At 47.1% G+C, this 16,043-nt stretch overlaps 1 protein-coding gene across 2 annotated transcripts in view; it reads right to left on the bottom strand.

Annotated features, from left to right (window-relative positions):
• The window catches only part of CAMK1D (calcium/calmodulin dependent protein kinase ID), a 435,052-nt gene that overhangs the window by 53,095 nt on the left and 365,914 nt on the right, over positions 1–16,043 (bottom strand). For both annotated transcript variants that reach the window (XM_043564752.1, XM_043564753.1), the window contains exons 4-5: positions 11,137–11,275; positions 3,851–3,977 (exon numbers count right to left, since the gene is read on the bottom strand). In XM_043564752.1, coding sequence (XP_043420687.1) covers positions 3,851–3,977; positions 11,137–11,275 — 266 coding nt within the window. The remainder of the gene's footprint in view (positions 1–3,850; positions 3,978–11,136; positions 11,276–16,043) is intronic.

The raw sequence follows: 16,043 nt of genomic DNA, 5'->3' as shown, positions 1-16,043 counted from the left end.
CTGGCCCTGCACCCTGGCATCTCTCCTAATCCCCACCTGTCTCCTAGAGGGATCCTGGTACAGGTCAGATCATGCCATGCCTTGTCTCAGAACCCTCCAATGGCTCCCCACCACCCTGAGTAAAAGTCAGGGTCTTGACAATGACTTCTAAGTCCTGGTCTGCACATGCTCTGCCTATTAGTTCTCCGACTTCATCTTCTATTGCTCTTCTCTTTGTTCACCCCACTCCTGTTGTTCTCCCACATACCCCTGCCTCAGGGCCTTTGCACCATCCTTGGAACGCTCTTCCTCCAAATAATAACACGGCCAGCTCCTTCACTTCTATCAAACCTTGACCCCACTGTCACCCTCTCAGTGAGGGCTGCCTTGATTACTACATTTAAAATTGCCACCCCCTACACACACACACACACACACACACACACACACACACACACAAACACACACAACTATTCTCTTTCCTGCTTTATTTTTCTTCATAGCACTTGTCAACCTAAGATATTAACAGACTTAGCTGTTTGCATACAGTCTGTCTCCTTCTCGCTCAAATATAAGTACCTTGATTGAGGGCAGGGACTTTTATCTGTTTTTCTTTTGTTTTTTTAATGTTTTATTTATTTTTGAGGGAGAAAGAGCATGAGCAGGGGAGTGGCAGAGAGAGGGAGACAGAGGATCCGAAGTGGGCTCTGTGCCCAATGTGGGGCTCGAACTCATGGACCACAAGATCACGACCCGACCTGAAGTCAGAAGCTCAACTGACCAGGCCACCCAGGTGCCCCCTGTTTTTCTTTTCCTTTCTACTGATGCATCCCCAGTCTCTAGAACAGCAGGTAGGCACTAAATACATAATCCTTGAATGATGAATAACGTAGCACTTACCAGACATTATTCAATTTACTGGTTTTCCCTCTTTTTCTCACAACACTGTGAGCATTTTAAAGTCTGAAACTCTGGCCCTACACATTCATATTCTTAACACCAAACCACTGAGCACAGCACATAAACTTAATAAATCCATGCTGAATGAATGGGAAAAGAGGAGACAGAGAGAAATGCTAATTTCTGCGAACCTTGGGTTTTTACCAGTTTAACGAGCATTTGTGCAAAGATGAGCAAGATAGTCCCTGCCCGAGAAAAAACGTGTGGTGCGGTGGGAAAGGGACACCGGTGCATATGGACCCCGATGCAATGATGTAAAAAGGGTCAGGAAAAGGATGACAAAAGAGAGAATGGGTGCTGGGAAAGCAACCAAAAGGGGGCAACGTGTAAGTTGGGCTTTGATGGCTGAGTGTCAGGAGTTGGCCATGCAGACTGAGGGGGCAGGGGAGGAAACAGCCCGATCTCTGTTGCTCACTGCCCGAGGTACGCCTACAGGTTATAAGCTCCCCCAGTGTCGCCCCTTCCTTGCTCTAAGAGGCCTTCCTAGGCAGCTCAGTGCTCAACACACATGAATGAGCAGAACCACTACATTCGCACCCCTCCTCACTCAGAGAAAACTCCGTATCTGACAACAGCGTTACCTGATGGCCCCACTGGCCACCATGTAGGGTAGAAAGAGCAAGGGCCACATCTAAATGCTTCCCAGTTCCCAGACTCGTCAGTGTCTGACATCTAAGAAGAACCAGACCACTCGAATGACAGCCACTTAGAAACCCAGAGAAAGTGCCATTCCTGGGTTCTGCCAAGACGCAAAGAAGCAAAAATCCATTTAGAAAGTGCTGGAGCTTTCCAACATCAGAGACAAATATGAGAACAGTGCGATGCGTCTGTAAATACGGACACTTCTGCCGGAACATTTGAACCGCGGCCCGAGAGTCGGCCTCCTGCAGGGGGGAAGCGGGGCGGCCACAGAGCCCTCAGCTTCTCGGCCGCGGTGGCCAGGGCGGCGGACCGCACAGAAGGTGGCAAAGCCATCCCGGCAAGGAGCGTGGACAGCGCGTCCTCACAGGCCTTTTCATTTTCTGGGGTCTGGGAATTGCCACTGTTGGAACGGGCCTTCTCCCTCCCCATCTTTGAGGACAAACGAGAAGAAGCACATCTTCACTTTTATCTGCCGCCCGCCTGGAGGCCGGGACTGACCCGGAGAGAGTCCACATACCTGCCGCACATGCTCCTGCTCCCGTCACACCCCCACGCCCCTGGGGCACACACGTGAGCTCTCGCGTGCATCTCCCACCACGGCCGTGATTCCGAGTCCCCCCGACGGGGTCCACTCCGCTGGCCCAGAGCCGAGAGCACTCAGGGTACCGCTAATCTCATCAAGGCCTGTGCCACACCAGCTCCTCTGCCATCAGAAGAACCTCCCCGGCTCTGCCCAGCACACACACCCGCCAGGGACATGATCCCCGCCTGTGCCGGTCACACCATGGCCACCTCCTCCCCCGGCCCCCGCCCCCGAGTCCATGGCTTCCCTTCCTATTATTCTCCGTTCCCCTCAGCCTGCTCTTCTCCCCTCTCCTTTGAGCACCTTTGCAAATGAACCGGCTGCGACATAACACCCGTGTTATGCCAGCACCTGAAGGGCCAGGAAGGGCCCCAAAGGGCGTTTGGAGTTTCCCACAATGCTCTGGGGCCCAGGCTCATCAGGTGGGAGGACTGCTTTCCTCAGCCTGCCTGGGGGATCACGCGGTTGCACCTAATATCAAACAGGAATGATGCCAGTCACAGAACATTCCCTCTCCTCTTTCAGGGCGAGCTTCCTGTTCTCATTAGGAAAAGCCATCATGGTTTGTACATTGAGAATTCAGCCTCGGTCTCTGTTTTCCAGAAGTCTTTTCCAACCCCATTTTTTTCCTGTCCTCAGACATTCCCGGTTTATACCCTTTTCCCAGGATTTTCCCACTTGAGAGCTTTAGCACAAATGGATGCTTCTGCCTGGAACACTCTGTCCCCTAACATTCCCAAGGCTGTCTGCTTCTCCACATTCAAGCCAATACCCAGGTCTCATTCCTGTGCCCTTAACCGTCCTAGTCCCCCCGCCCCCCCCCCCCCCACCGCCATCACCTTGCTGCTCTGTGGCATGTCCTCATTTGAGTTTCTCCATAGCACTTACCGCGGCCTGAAACAACCCTGTTCTTTGTCTGTTGCTGTGACTCCCGACTACAACATAAGCTTCATGAGGGCAGGCCTGCTGTCTGACTCATGCACAGCCTTCACCCCAGTGCCCACAACAGCAGCTGGTCCCTAGCATGCGCTTCAGTACACATTTGCTGAGTGAATGAATACATTCATGTAAGTCAACGTCTCGAAAACACAAACGGCACCGATGGCCTTTCTCCAGGTCCCCAGAATACACAAGATGATTCTCAGTATGCGAGTGTTCAGTTCTTGTAGCCCTTTCTGCTCTCTGTATGTTTGGTACGAGGGCCCTGGGGTTCTGATTTTAGGAAAGACTTTAATTCTTGGCTTCTCCAGTACAGATCAGGACTGGCTACTTCAAGAGAGTGACTTCGACAAGGCATGAACCAGATTCCTCCTATCGATATTCTCTTTCTGGCCACTTCTATCTCAACATTTTACATGTTCTGTTTGTGTCTGCACTTCATGGTTATCTCAGTGTCTCACTGTAAATCATTTGAAAACACAGATATGGAGGCACTATTTCTGGCATCAGAACGTGGGAATTCATCCAATCAACTCCTGGCTTCCACCCAGGCCCACACCCCAATGAGACAGGATTTCTGCCCGACTATTAAAAAGTTTCAGGGGAAATCGCCTCTCTTCTAACTCATTCCAATGTCTCTTGCCTTTTTATTCTCCCCTTAAGGGGAATGAAGGCAGCTGCGATCATGTGCCAGGGCTGAAGTGCTTAAGACCAAAGAAGCTGATACGACACCCACGCTGTGCTTACCAACATAGCCCGGGGTGCCACAGGCTGTGGACATCACATCTCCTTTGCCCTCCATTTTTGACAGTCCAAAGTCACTGATCATTATTTTCGATTCCTCGTCTTGACTGTAGTACAAGAGGTTTTCAGGCTAGAAAGAAAAACAGAAAAAAAAAAAACCACTGACAAAGTGTGTTTAAATATGGGTTAATTGTGGGAGACTCACGAAGCCACAAAGCCTAACCACAATTTAAGGATACGCTTGACTCGGGACACAGCGAATGCAGTAAGAAAAGCCGTGTTAATAGGAGTGATGAAGGGGACACTGCACAGTTTGGGGCGCTTAGAGGTTTTCAAGAAAAGTGAGTCCCTTTGTCTACTTTCAAAAAGTGAACCATAAATTGGGGCCGCCTAGAGAGCCCCTAAGACTTGTCAATTTATTTCCTGGGTCAGGGGAAAGGGAGTTCCCAGAAATGAAGTCACTTCTGTAGGTGCTCTTCCATTTCCTTGTTCTTTCTTTCTTTTTTTAATGTTTATTTCTGAGAGAGACAGAGACAGAGACAGAGCGCCAGTGGGGGAGGGACAGAGAGAGAGGGAGACACAGAATCTGAAGTAGGCTCCAGGCTCCAAGCTGTCAGCACAGAGTCCAATGCGGGGCTTGAACTCACGAACCCTGAGATCATGACCTGAGCAGAAGTTGGACGCTTCACCGACTGAGCCACCCAGGCGTCCCCCACCCCTGCCCCGTTCCTTTTTCCTGACCCCTTTAGCAGCCTTTCTCAAACCCAGGGTCTCTCTCCCTGCCCTCCGTAACGGCCCATGTCCTGCGGCTCTGGCAGATGCATTGCGTCTTCCCCTTTACTGAGCCAGCTGACCCCTGCTCGCTGGGCTCCCTGGGAAACAGAGGGATGTCATCATGGATGAATCGTGTCCAGAGATCCAGCACTTTGTAGCCACGTGTCCTTAAGTGCCCTGAGCTTCTGGTTGCCTTTTCGGGAAAACATGGGTCATGGTGGTTCCTCGTTTGCTTCCCTGAATGGGGAAGCTGGAGCTGGATGGAATGGGGAATGCTGGAGCCCAGATGGTAGTAACTCAGGACACATGGCTGAGGCCTGACCACAGCTCCTGTCTCTGCTACAGTTCTGCACAGCAGGGGCACCTCCATGGCAGCTATACAGGAGGGGTAAGGGGAGGCAGACGGGTGGAGCGGGGAGACAATGAAGCTTTATTTGCATAGTATTTTATGAAAAGTCAAGGTATCATTCTTAGAAAAAAAAAGGGGGGGTGGAGCTCGTGGAGACCAAGGGAGATGTCCCAGCCTCAGGGCTGCACCTGTCCTGCCCAGGCAGAGCCTGACCACAGAAAGACTGCCTCAATTAATGATGCTGTCCCTGAGAGACACAATGTTGAGCACGGACACCACTCCTTTCCCTCGACTCAGGAAATTCCAAAGATTTGCCCAGTGAAGAAGCAATCACTTCTCTGATTTACGTTCAACCTTAAAAGAAACACAACAGGGGGCACCTGGGGGGTGGCTCAGTTGGTTAAGCATCTAACTCTTGACTTCGGCTCAGGTCATGATCTCAGGGTCAGTGGGATGGAGTCCTGCATGGGGCTCTGTGCTGACAGTGGGGTCTGTTTGGGATTCTATCTCTGTCTCTCTCTGCCCCTTCCCCACTCTCTCTCTCTCTCTCTCTCTCTGTCCCCCAAAATAAATAAATAAATACACACATACACACACATACCACACCAGGAGGAATCTGAACTGGGCAAGCCACTTCCCCACAGTTTCCTGTCTGGCCCTCCTCCCATCCCCAAGAGTGACTGAAGCAAGAGTGTCTCTTGTCAGTGGTTTGCGGTGGATCTTTGGTTTCTGAGTTATTGAATTTTACCAACTCTTCTCTCATTCTCTCATCTGGTGGCGAGGGCTATTTAGATTTGAGATGGGCCTGGAACTTCTGGATTTTAGAATTCACGGGGCAATTCTGAGCTGTAGCCATTTCTGTGAGGACATTCTGAGAAGTGTTCAAGACCCATCCCCCTGCCCCACCTTGACCTAACTATAGTCGGGCTCCCCTGAGCCCTCTTCTAGGCCTCGATTTTGGCCTTCTGTGTCCCTCCTGTCTTGCTGGGGCTGCAAAGTCCAGTCTTAGCAAGAAACCTGTAAGTCAGAATAGAGAGAACCCCTCACTCTTGATATCTGGCCAAGCTCTTTACCTTCCACCTTGGATGTTGTTAAAGAAAATGTATTCACACACTTGGTAAAGATAGTAAGGAAGACTTTATTCGGTGGGGGGGACCACTGAATGGGATTCTGCAGTAGGAGAGGAAGAGTGGACTCAAGACCTAATACAACAAGGAAACGTGGAGATTTATAGCCCAGGATCAGGGTGAGGGTCAGTGAACAGAAAATTACTAAGAGGTGGGGCGCCTGGGTGGCTCAGTGGGTTAAGCGCCAACTTCAGCTCAGGTCATGATCTCACGGTTTGGGAGTTCAAGCCCTGTGCTGACAGCTCAGAGTCTGGAGCCTGCTTCAGATCCTGTGTCTCTGTCTCTCTCTCTGCCCCTCTCCCACTCATACTCGGTCTCTCTTAAAAATAAAATAAACATTTTACAAAAATTAAAAAAAAAAAAGAAAATTACTAAGAGGGAATGTCAAGGGTGGGGGGATCCTGGCTATGCCAATTTCAGAGGATCCTTGCTGAAGGCAGGCCAGGGTGGGCAGATATGAAAGGTGGAAGATAAAGAATTTGATCAGATATCAAGGGTGGGGGATGTTCACCAAAGTGGCTCAGTGGGATTCTTTTTTTTTTTTTAATATTTATTTTTGAGAAAGTGCAAGCGGGGACAGGCAGAGAGCAGAGACAGAAGATGTGAAGTGGGCTCTGTGCTGACAGCAGTTAGCCCAATATGGGGCTTGAACTCACTAACTGAGAGATCATGACCTGAGCTGAAGTCAGATGCTCAACCCACTGAGCCACCCAGGTGCCCTGGCTCAGTAGGATTCTTGGTCAGCCTGGACTACATGGGCAGAGCCAGTGCACTAAGGACAGAGCCCAGGGATGGAACCAGGTCAGAAGGAAGAGAACCTGGTCAATGGAGAGAGAGTGCCAATGTCTAAGTTCTTGGCCAGGCTTTAGGAAGGATCCCTCCATCCTTGATATCCCCTCTTAGTAGGTTTCTATCCACAACCCTCATTCTGGTCAATGGCTAGAAGTCCTCACATGCCCTTGATGATTTTGGAGTTGAACCCAATTCTCTCCCCTATTGTGATACCCTTCTTGCAGTAGTCTTAAATAAAGTCTTGCCTTAACAAGTGTCAAAATAACTTTAACAGAACCCAAAAGAAAAAAAAAATACTACCCTTCTCCTAAAATCATAACACAAAAAGGAATGACACTTTACATTCACAGTGACGTCGATCCTGTGGATGAAACATGAGATTAGAAGAAAATCAAATGCACACCTGAAGGTGCTTTCAATGAGTTTGAAAAGAGAATAAAATGGCCCAATCAATAATCAAAATAAGAATAATGCTTAAAAAGCAGGCCAAAATAATCTAATCAAAAGGTGCCTGTGGTTCATGATTTGTCTGAATGTTGAGATCATCCTTTGATGAACAGTAAGGATCTGATCATGCGGGCAGAGAGGACTTTTCTTAAGTTTCTGATTTTTTTTTTCAAGTTTATTTATTTTGAGAGAGGAAGAGCACACACACGTGTGTGCATGTGCATGTGAGTGGGAGGTGGGGTAGAGAGAAAGGGAGAGAGAGAACCCAAGCAGCCTCCACAATGTCAGCATGGGACTCCTCTCATGAACCATGAGATCATGACCCGAACCCAAATCAAGAATCGGATGCTTAGCTAACTGGGCCACCCAGACGCTCCTTAAGTTTCTGACTTTTAATCTTCCTGTCCCAATGATCTCATGCTCTTAAACGAGGTTGCATCTAGGCAAGAGACTGCATGGAATCAAATACCCCTCCTTTGGGTCAATTACCAAGGAGGGTTAAATCGGCTGGTCATTCACAACTTAGATAGATACTTGTCTACAACCATCTCAAGGCTCAGTCAAGGCAGCAGGGCTTTTCTTGAGGGGAGTCAGGCAACAGGAAAGTGGGAGAGAAGACAGGCTCAAGGGCAATCCAGATGGAGGCCCCCAGCTGGCAGTAGGAATGCTTGGTCAGGAGGGAGGCACAGAGGGCATCTCACAATTCTGCCTGAGGTCCCAAGAGGCCCAGGACTCACCTGAAAAAATATTATTCTTTATTTTGTGACATCGTTGCAAGACAACTGATGGACAATACTGGAATTGGAAGGTCAACACCAACCCATTAACAGTTCGCATAATAAGAGGGGCACCTGGGCGACTCAGTTGGTTAAGTATCTGACTCTTGGTTTTGGCTCAGGTCATGATCTCAAGGTTCATAAATTCAAGCTCCACATCAGACTCCATGCTGACGGTGCAGAGCCTGCTTGGGATTCTCTCTCTCCCTTCCCCTCTCTCTGACCCTCCCTTGCTGTGCTCTCTCTCTCTCAAAATAAATAAACTTTTAAAAAAGTTCACATAACTATCTTTAATTAAAAAAATTTTTTTTAATGTTTATTCATTTTTGAGAGAGACAGAGAGACAGAGTGCAAGCGGGGAAGGAGCAGAGAGAGAGAGGAACACAGAATCTGAACCAGGCTCCAGCTTCTGAGCTGTCAGCACAGAGCCTGACATGGGTGGGGCTCAATCTCCAGAACTGTGAGATCATGACCTAAGCTGAAGTTGGACGCTTAACCAACTGAGCCACCCAGGTGCCCCAACAGGCTTTTAAAAGATCTGAATCAACACTTCCTATAAAGTTTATATTATACATAGTCACCCTCCTAATCCAGTGATTCTCAACTGGGGGCAATTTGGCATCCCAGGGGGACATTTGGCAATGTCTTTGGTTGTCACACCTGCAGGAGTCTATGGGCATCTAGTGGGTAGCAGTCAGGGATGTGGCTACACATCCAACAATGCATAGAACAGCCCTCCGCGGCAAAGGACACACTGCAGGAGCTGAGAAGCCCTGTCCTAATCTGAGGGGTCAGTTAGTGGGCACTTCCTGTCTGTCTCTCATTATCTCTAGTAGCTTCCTGGGGCAAGATGACACAAGAGTGCCTTGCTGGAGGGAGGTGGAGGTGTATTCGCAGGAGCATGGCGGTATCTCAGACTCGACCTAATCTTATATTAATCTGATCATGTTCTCTATTGCTCTGACCTGGATCATTCAGTTTGTTTTCATTTTCTAAGATATTTGTGAAAATTTACTATCTCAACCCCAACTCCTGCCACGTAGGTCAAACTCCCTTGTGCCTCTGAAAAGCAATGACGAACAGTCCTAACATGGCAATGTTCTCTCTGCGGGGACAAGCCTGGCGTTCTCACAGCTGCACCAGCTGGGAGCTACAAGCACTTCTCTGAAAGCGCCATGTGGGCGTAGACAGCTATAACTCCTGCACAGCCCATCTGCCTTTCGAAGGGGAATAAACACAGTCATGCATAACATGGCCCCTCTAGGAATGTCATCTGCGTGAGAATTATTTCTATCAAGTACACACAGCCAGCGCATCGCATCACACCTCTGTGGTCATCGCACTAACTTGTTCAGAGACCTGCCTCCTGTGTTCTGGAAGCAGAGAATCGGCATTTGGTGAGGGCACAAGAGAGCAGAGCAGGCACAGAGGCGTCAAGTGGGCTTAGTGAGCCCTTACTTAGCCCGGGAAAGGACCTCTGGGTCCTGAAGATTAGCTAATTTGTGCCCACAGCCATTTCAGCCATCAAGAAGCCTGCAAAGGGCAAAGTCTATAAGGACCCCATTGACATTCACAAACACCCTTGTCCAGAAGTTCTCCACGAGTAATCCCAGGGCAACATCAGGATCACCTAGAAATCCCTTAGAAATGCACATTCCCAGGCCCACTGCAGACCTATAGAATCGGAACCTCTGGGGTGGGGCAAGCAATGGCCCTCCAGGCAATTCTGATGCAGGCTAACATTTGGGAGCCACTATTCTGGTTGCTGGAAAATAATATAGAGAAGAGAAAACTTTACAGTGAGACCTTATGAAGAGAAAAGCTACACCATGTTATACCTTCACACCCAGTTCTAGATAACGGGCAGATGCCGAAATTCTGTTTTAACAAATGTTTATGGTTTGTTCTTTGAATTGATTTAGATTTCACATAGTCACGCATAGCATGGTTTCAGTACATTATAATCCCTGTGTTTTTGATATGAGCAGCAGGTATGTGGGCTGGGGTGGAGTTTCTATCTTGACAGGTGCAGGGAGCCCTGGGGCCTGGACCTGTGTCTGCTGTCAAATGAAGCCACATTACAGCCTTGGTGAACAATGTTGCCTTTTGCTGTTCCTCAAATCAATGTGTTCGATATCTACTCTTGATAGCATATGTTGGATATCTGCCCTTTGGTATCTATACTGATCCAGGGAGGGATGTGATGCCAAGATGCCCAAGTAAGGCCCAGGTCCTTCAGTGCTATTGGGTGAAGGGTCAGTATGCCAACACCTCAAGGACAAGTAAGACTGGGGCGCCTGGGTGGCTCGGTGGGTTAAGCATCCAACTTTGGCTAAGGTCATGATCTCCCAGTTTGTGAGTTTGAGGCCTGCATCGGGCTCTCTGCTATCAGCATAGAGGCCACTTCAGATCCTCTGTTCCCTCCCCACTCTCTGCCCCTCCTCTGTTCTATCTCTCTCTAAAATAAATAAACGTTAAAATAATCTTTTATACAAAAAAAAAAAAAAAAAGAACAGGTAAGCCTGTGACCTACAGGACGCTGGGGGATGGCTGTGATTGTAGGTCGTTTAACCCATCTTTCCCAATAACCTTCCATTTCCTTTCTCGTGTTATGCCCTCCACTTACTTGCTCCCTTTCTTTCACACAGTGTACTGTGCTGAAATGGGGCCAGAACTGGGAGAACACTGTGAAAAACTGTATTGGGAGAAGGGTTATCATGGCCTCTGTGTCTTGAACAAAATTACCTTTCAGGTGGGCTTGAAGCAATACACAACCTAACTCCCTGTGGCCCTTTGGCTGCATAGCAGTTATAAAATCTCCCAAATGGTGGCCAGCCCCTCATCATCTTTCAAGCTACCTCTGGCTCCCAATGGCCCTGACAACTAACAACACAAATGCCTCCCATTCATTCCACCCATATCTCCATCAAGGCAACCTCAGCCATCTTCTGGAGCCAATCCCCTTGGACAGGTGTACTGTGGGTAGAAGAGCTGCTGGAGGATGTTGCTAGGCGACCGCCTTACCTTGAGGTCCCTGTGGACAATGCCCATTCTATGGAGATAGTAGACGGCATCCAAGACCTGGCGGATGAGGGTGCTGGCATCTTTCTCTGTGTAAAATCCTTTCTCCACTATCCGATCAAACAGCTCTCCACCGGATACGCTGTTGTTGTTTTAAAAAAAAAAAAAAAGAAAAGAAATAAGAAGTTTGAGAGGACCTGTTGAATTGTTCAGGGAAAGCCATCATTAAGAGATGTCAATATGACAGAAGAACCAAATTGGCTTCCAAAAATATTCATTTTCAGATTTAGGTTTTGCCCCATCTATGCCCCAGAAGCTATACCAGGGGAGTGTTTCTATTTCATGATGGTATAAGCATCCAGAATGAAATAAAGAGAATAAAAATAAACCAGGACCCATGGACTAGCCCGGCCTGAGAAGTCTTCTGGTCTTTGCATCCATCCTGCTATGACAATGTAAAGTCAGAATAACCTTCCAGAATATTGGCATCATCAGATGTAGGGGGATGATGGATAGGATGCCTCCTTTGCATAAGAGAATATCCTTAAAGGTCTGGAAGGATGGGGGTATGGGGGGCAGTGTTGTGGGCAAAGCAGTAAACAGCCAACAGGATGACCAAGTTCCGCCCCTAATATGCTGAAGGCATGGGCATTCCTTGAATCTTTGGACCTCAGTCTTTTTATCTGTAAAATAAGGGGGTTAACTTAGTCAACCATATCCAACACTGGCTTTCAGAACCTGAAAGCTAATTGTCATTTACAAAAAAAAAAGAAAGAAGAATGACACCCCATTACATCATCTGCACTGGTTTTTTTGGTGACAATATTTAATTCTAATTTGCTTTGAGTTTCACATTGCACTTAACGTTTTCTTCGTGTTTATTATTTATTGCCTAGGTTGTCAAAAGTCAAAATGCCCTGGAGGGCGACCCTTATAGCCCCCTTCAGCTCTGATAGTTAATGCTGCTCTGGGTTTAACAAAGTGACAGAATCGTACAATTCTGAATAGGAACAATTGAACACTTCAGCCTTCAAATTCTTAGAACATATACTTCTCTAAGAAAAACAGTGCTTCTTTCAGATAATTAAGCCATCTTGAATATTAGCTTCAAGAGATATATTAATACTATTCTCTTTTATAAAAAGAAACAGAATTTCCAAAAACAAAATGAAGACTTATTTGAAATATTAAACTCATAAAACAGTTTCACAAACCACTCTTTCAGCTTTAAGAGATGTAGTATAAGCCATGCCCTAGCAGTAACACACCCACACATACACAAACACATGAAGCTAGGACTCATTTTCTGCAATTCATGACAATTAATGTGCAATATCTGATCCATCAAAACCTTCCTTTTAAAAAGCCAACAAAGAAAACCAATTGTGGCTATAAAAGGCCTAGGTGTTCGAGTCTCTCCCATTACCTAGAGTCATTCTAAGCGATGTTGTGCTTGGATAATGTCTCGTTTCCAAAGCAAACAGCAATTGAAATAAGAAAAGGAAAGATGCTCAGGAGAAATAAGAAGCAATTCAAAGAGTGAAAAGAAATGGAAACATCAGGGGAGAAACTACCTTTTGATGACCGGGTTGTCCAAATGGTCCATCCTTAAGGAAACCAAAATCCCAAGACATCCCATCTTAGCAGCTATACATCAAGCTCTCCCCAGTCTTCGTGTTTCTAGACCCTTCATGCAATGAGTTTCAGTGGAAGAACTCTGGAGACCTTGAGGATGTACTCTGGAAGACGCCCAGCTGCCAGGGCAAGGGGGAACCTGTGCACATTCACCTGGAGGCATTCACTTCAGGTGATGATCTGTTCGAGCATTCATTTAAGATTTACTGGGTGCCCACTATGTGCCACCTACCATGAACCACAGGTGCCAATCAAGGCAGCAGCAGCTGTGAAGAAGGAAAGGTCTGTTTTGATCGTGCCCCTCCTCATTCTCCACCATTGGCCCACCTTCCAATAATGGCTCCCCTTCTGAGTGTTCCAGTGCTTTCTTACCACTGGTTCTGCTCACACCCTCTGCTCTGCAGGCTACCAGAAGACCTCAGGCAAGAATGCACACCCCTTCCTCTACCCCTGCCTCCCGCCCTTGTTACCCTATGACCCACCTTTACCAGATTCCCTCCTTCAAAACTGATCTTTCCTGCTTCCCATTCTCTCAAAGTCCTCTTTTCTCCAATGTGATAAGTAAGGTATTAACAGAGGCTATTGAATCAAATACTTGTACCCTGATAGGGCAGCCATGCAGTAAGAATGGAAGCATCAGAGTTGAAGGGTAAGGTCTAGCTATAGCATGTACTGTCACAGCCTCAATGCTCCGCACATTTGCTATTTCACTTCTGAAAGTTCAAACGGCACCAGGGTTTCATCGCTCTGAACACTGCTCAGAAAGTATTTGGTTTCCTTAGAAACCAAGGCACAGGAGAGAAGTCTAAACACTTGCCAAAACATAACAATACTCATAAAAATGCCTTAAAACTTGCAAATCGCTTTATACTCTTCAAAAATCTCCTTAAGCATACACTTCGAATGGCTACTGTTACAGACTGAATGTTTATGCCCACCCCACCCCCCATATTCATATGTCAAAGCCCTACCCCCCAGTGTGATGGTATTTGAAGACGGGGGCCTTTGGCAGGTATTTAGTTTAAATGTTTTTTAATGTTTATTTATTTTTGAGACAGAGAGAGACAGAGAATGAGTATGGGAGGGGCAGACAGAGAGGGAGACACAGAATCCGAAGCAGGCTCCAGGCTCTGAGCTGTCAGCACAGAGCCTGATGCAGGGCTCAAACTCACGAACCACGAGATCATGACCTGAGCCAAAGTCGGACGCTTAACTGACTGAGCCACCCAGGCACCCCGGCAGGTATTTAGTTTAGATGAGGTCACGAGAGTGGGGTCCCCATGAAGGGATCAGCGTTGTTATGAGAAGAGAAATCAGAAAGCCCAGTCCAGTTCTCTCCCCTCTTATCCCTCTCTCCCTCTCTCCCTCCTCTGTTCTCCCACCCCCCCTCTCTCTGCCATGTGAGGACACAGCAAGGAGAAGGCCATCTGCAAGTCAGGAAGAGAGTCCTTAAAAGGAACCACATCAGTTGGCACCTTGAGCTTGGATATGTCAGACTCCAGAACTGTGAGAAATACATGTCTGTCATTTACGCTGCCCTGTTTCCAGTATTTTGTTATGGCAGCCTGAGCTAAGACACCTGCTTATTTCGAAAGCCATTTGTGAACAACCAGAATCCCAGACTTGCTGATGGGGAAATAAGTTTGGAAGAGTGGCAAGGGGGGGTGTCTCATTTTCAGGCCCCCGGATCATGAGGAGGTGGGTTGACGGGCTGCTGAGCTGACAGGCTGCTTTCTTGAATCAAAACCCTTCTCCGGCAAGTTTCCCAAGTGCAAGGGTTAAAGCTCCATGTTAGAAATGGAGTTCGCCAATGACAGCCTGCCAGGCATCAGAATGGAGTTAGAAGGGGAGCAGTCAGGTGACTGGGGAAAGGGAGGAGAACCATCATGACAGATCCACAAGTAAAATTAATTAATGGTGGCTCTGGGAGAGAGGTTCACTGGGGGATGTCCATGTAGAAAGAGACTGGCTATTCAAGATTAAGGGAGAGGACAGAGATCATTAAAAAATCTCTACTCTTCTCAATTTAAACTTTGACATTAATTAATTTTTAGTATTTTAAGGTTTATTTATTTATTTTGAGAGAGAGAGAGAGAGGCAGAGAGGAGACACAGAGAGACAGAGAACCCCAAGCAGGTTCCATGCTGTCAGCATGGAGCCTGACGTGGGTCTCGATTTCTTGATTTCATGAACCGTGAGATCACAACCTGAGCTGAAATCAAGAGTCTTACACTGAACCGACTGAGCCACCCAGGCACCCCATAAATTTTGACATTAATTTACAGCAACCTGCCTTTGCGTGGAACTTGGGTTTGCTCAGTCTCTGATCTTCCTCGCTTATCACATTGTATGGCTATCACTGCATGTGAATTTTAAATACGCAAATACGAAATATTTTGATGTCACAGCCTCAACAAAATTCAGGTTATTTGCAAAATTTTAAGTAATGCGAATCTCCTCACATTAAAAATTCATTGTCAAGAAACAATTTCAAAGTCGCTGGATCAAGTACACTGCAAGTTCTGATTCCACTGTGGTGCACACACCCATACAGCAACGGGACCTGGTCAGCGTATCATGCTCTATTGTTAGTACCGGGTAGACTGCGCTGTTCTTTCCATGCACTTGAACTTCTCCATGTCGTTTCCACAGATGTTATCCCGTTGTTTTAAAATTCACTGCTAATTATAATTTAAAATGTTTTCTTATCTTATAACAATATCTACACGTTTGTTAAAAGACGGCACTTGTGCTAATGCTGACACATGGGCTCCAAAAACCTATTCCTCTACAAGTTAGGTATAATAAAATATGAAGAAGGCTGAAGGAAACCAGAATATGTCACCCCAAAACATGCCTCCTTGCCATAAAATATATTCTGAGCTGAGAGCAATTAAGCAGGAGATGTAGGAAAAAGTTCCCCCTTTTTGGTCTAAAGGCAAGAAATAAGTTCTCCTTTTACTGGAGACATACTCTATCAGCCCACAGACTGCACCAGAGGAATATGGCAACAATCCTCATTCAACTTCTCCCAAGTCTCTCTACCATTTACTGCCCCCGGCCCAAACTCCTTTGTTCTTGTCAAATCTTCACAAATACTGTTTGTGTAAAAGGTTACAAAGGCTTCAGGCTCTGATCACTCCCCCGGGTGAAGGATGTCAAGTACCTGCAAAAGTTCATTAATGGGTGTTGGCTTTCCTCCCGCTCATCTGTCTTTGTCAGGTTCATCTACAGAGCTGGCCAGGGACCCTACCAGGGTCAAGGAAAACTTTTCT

The sequence above is a fragment of the Prionailurus bengalensis genome, chromosome B4, assembly GCF_016509475.1.
Source record: "Prionailurus bengalensis isolate Pbe53 chromosome B4, Fcat_Pben_1.1_paternal_pri, whole genome shotgun sequence".
Taxonomy (NCBI): domain Eukaryota; kingdom Metazoa; phylum Chordata; class Mammalia; order Carnivora; family Felidae; genus Prionailurus; species Prionailurus bengalensis.
Note: the sequence above shows the minus strand (reverse complement) of the source record. Positions and strands in the feature narration are given on the sequence as shown.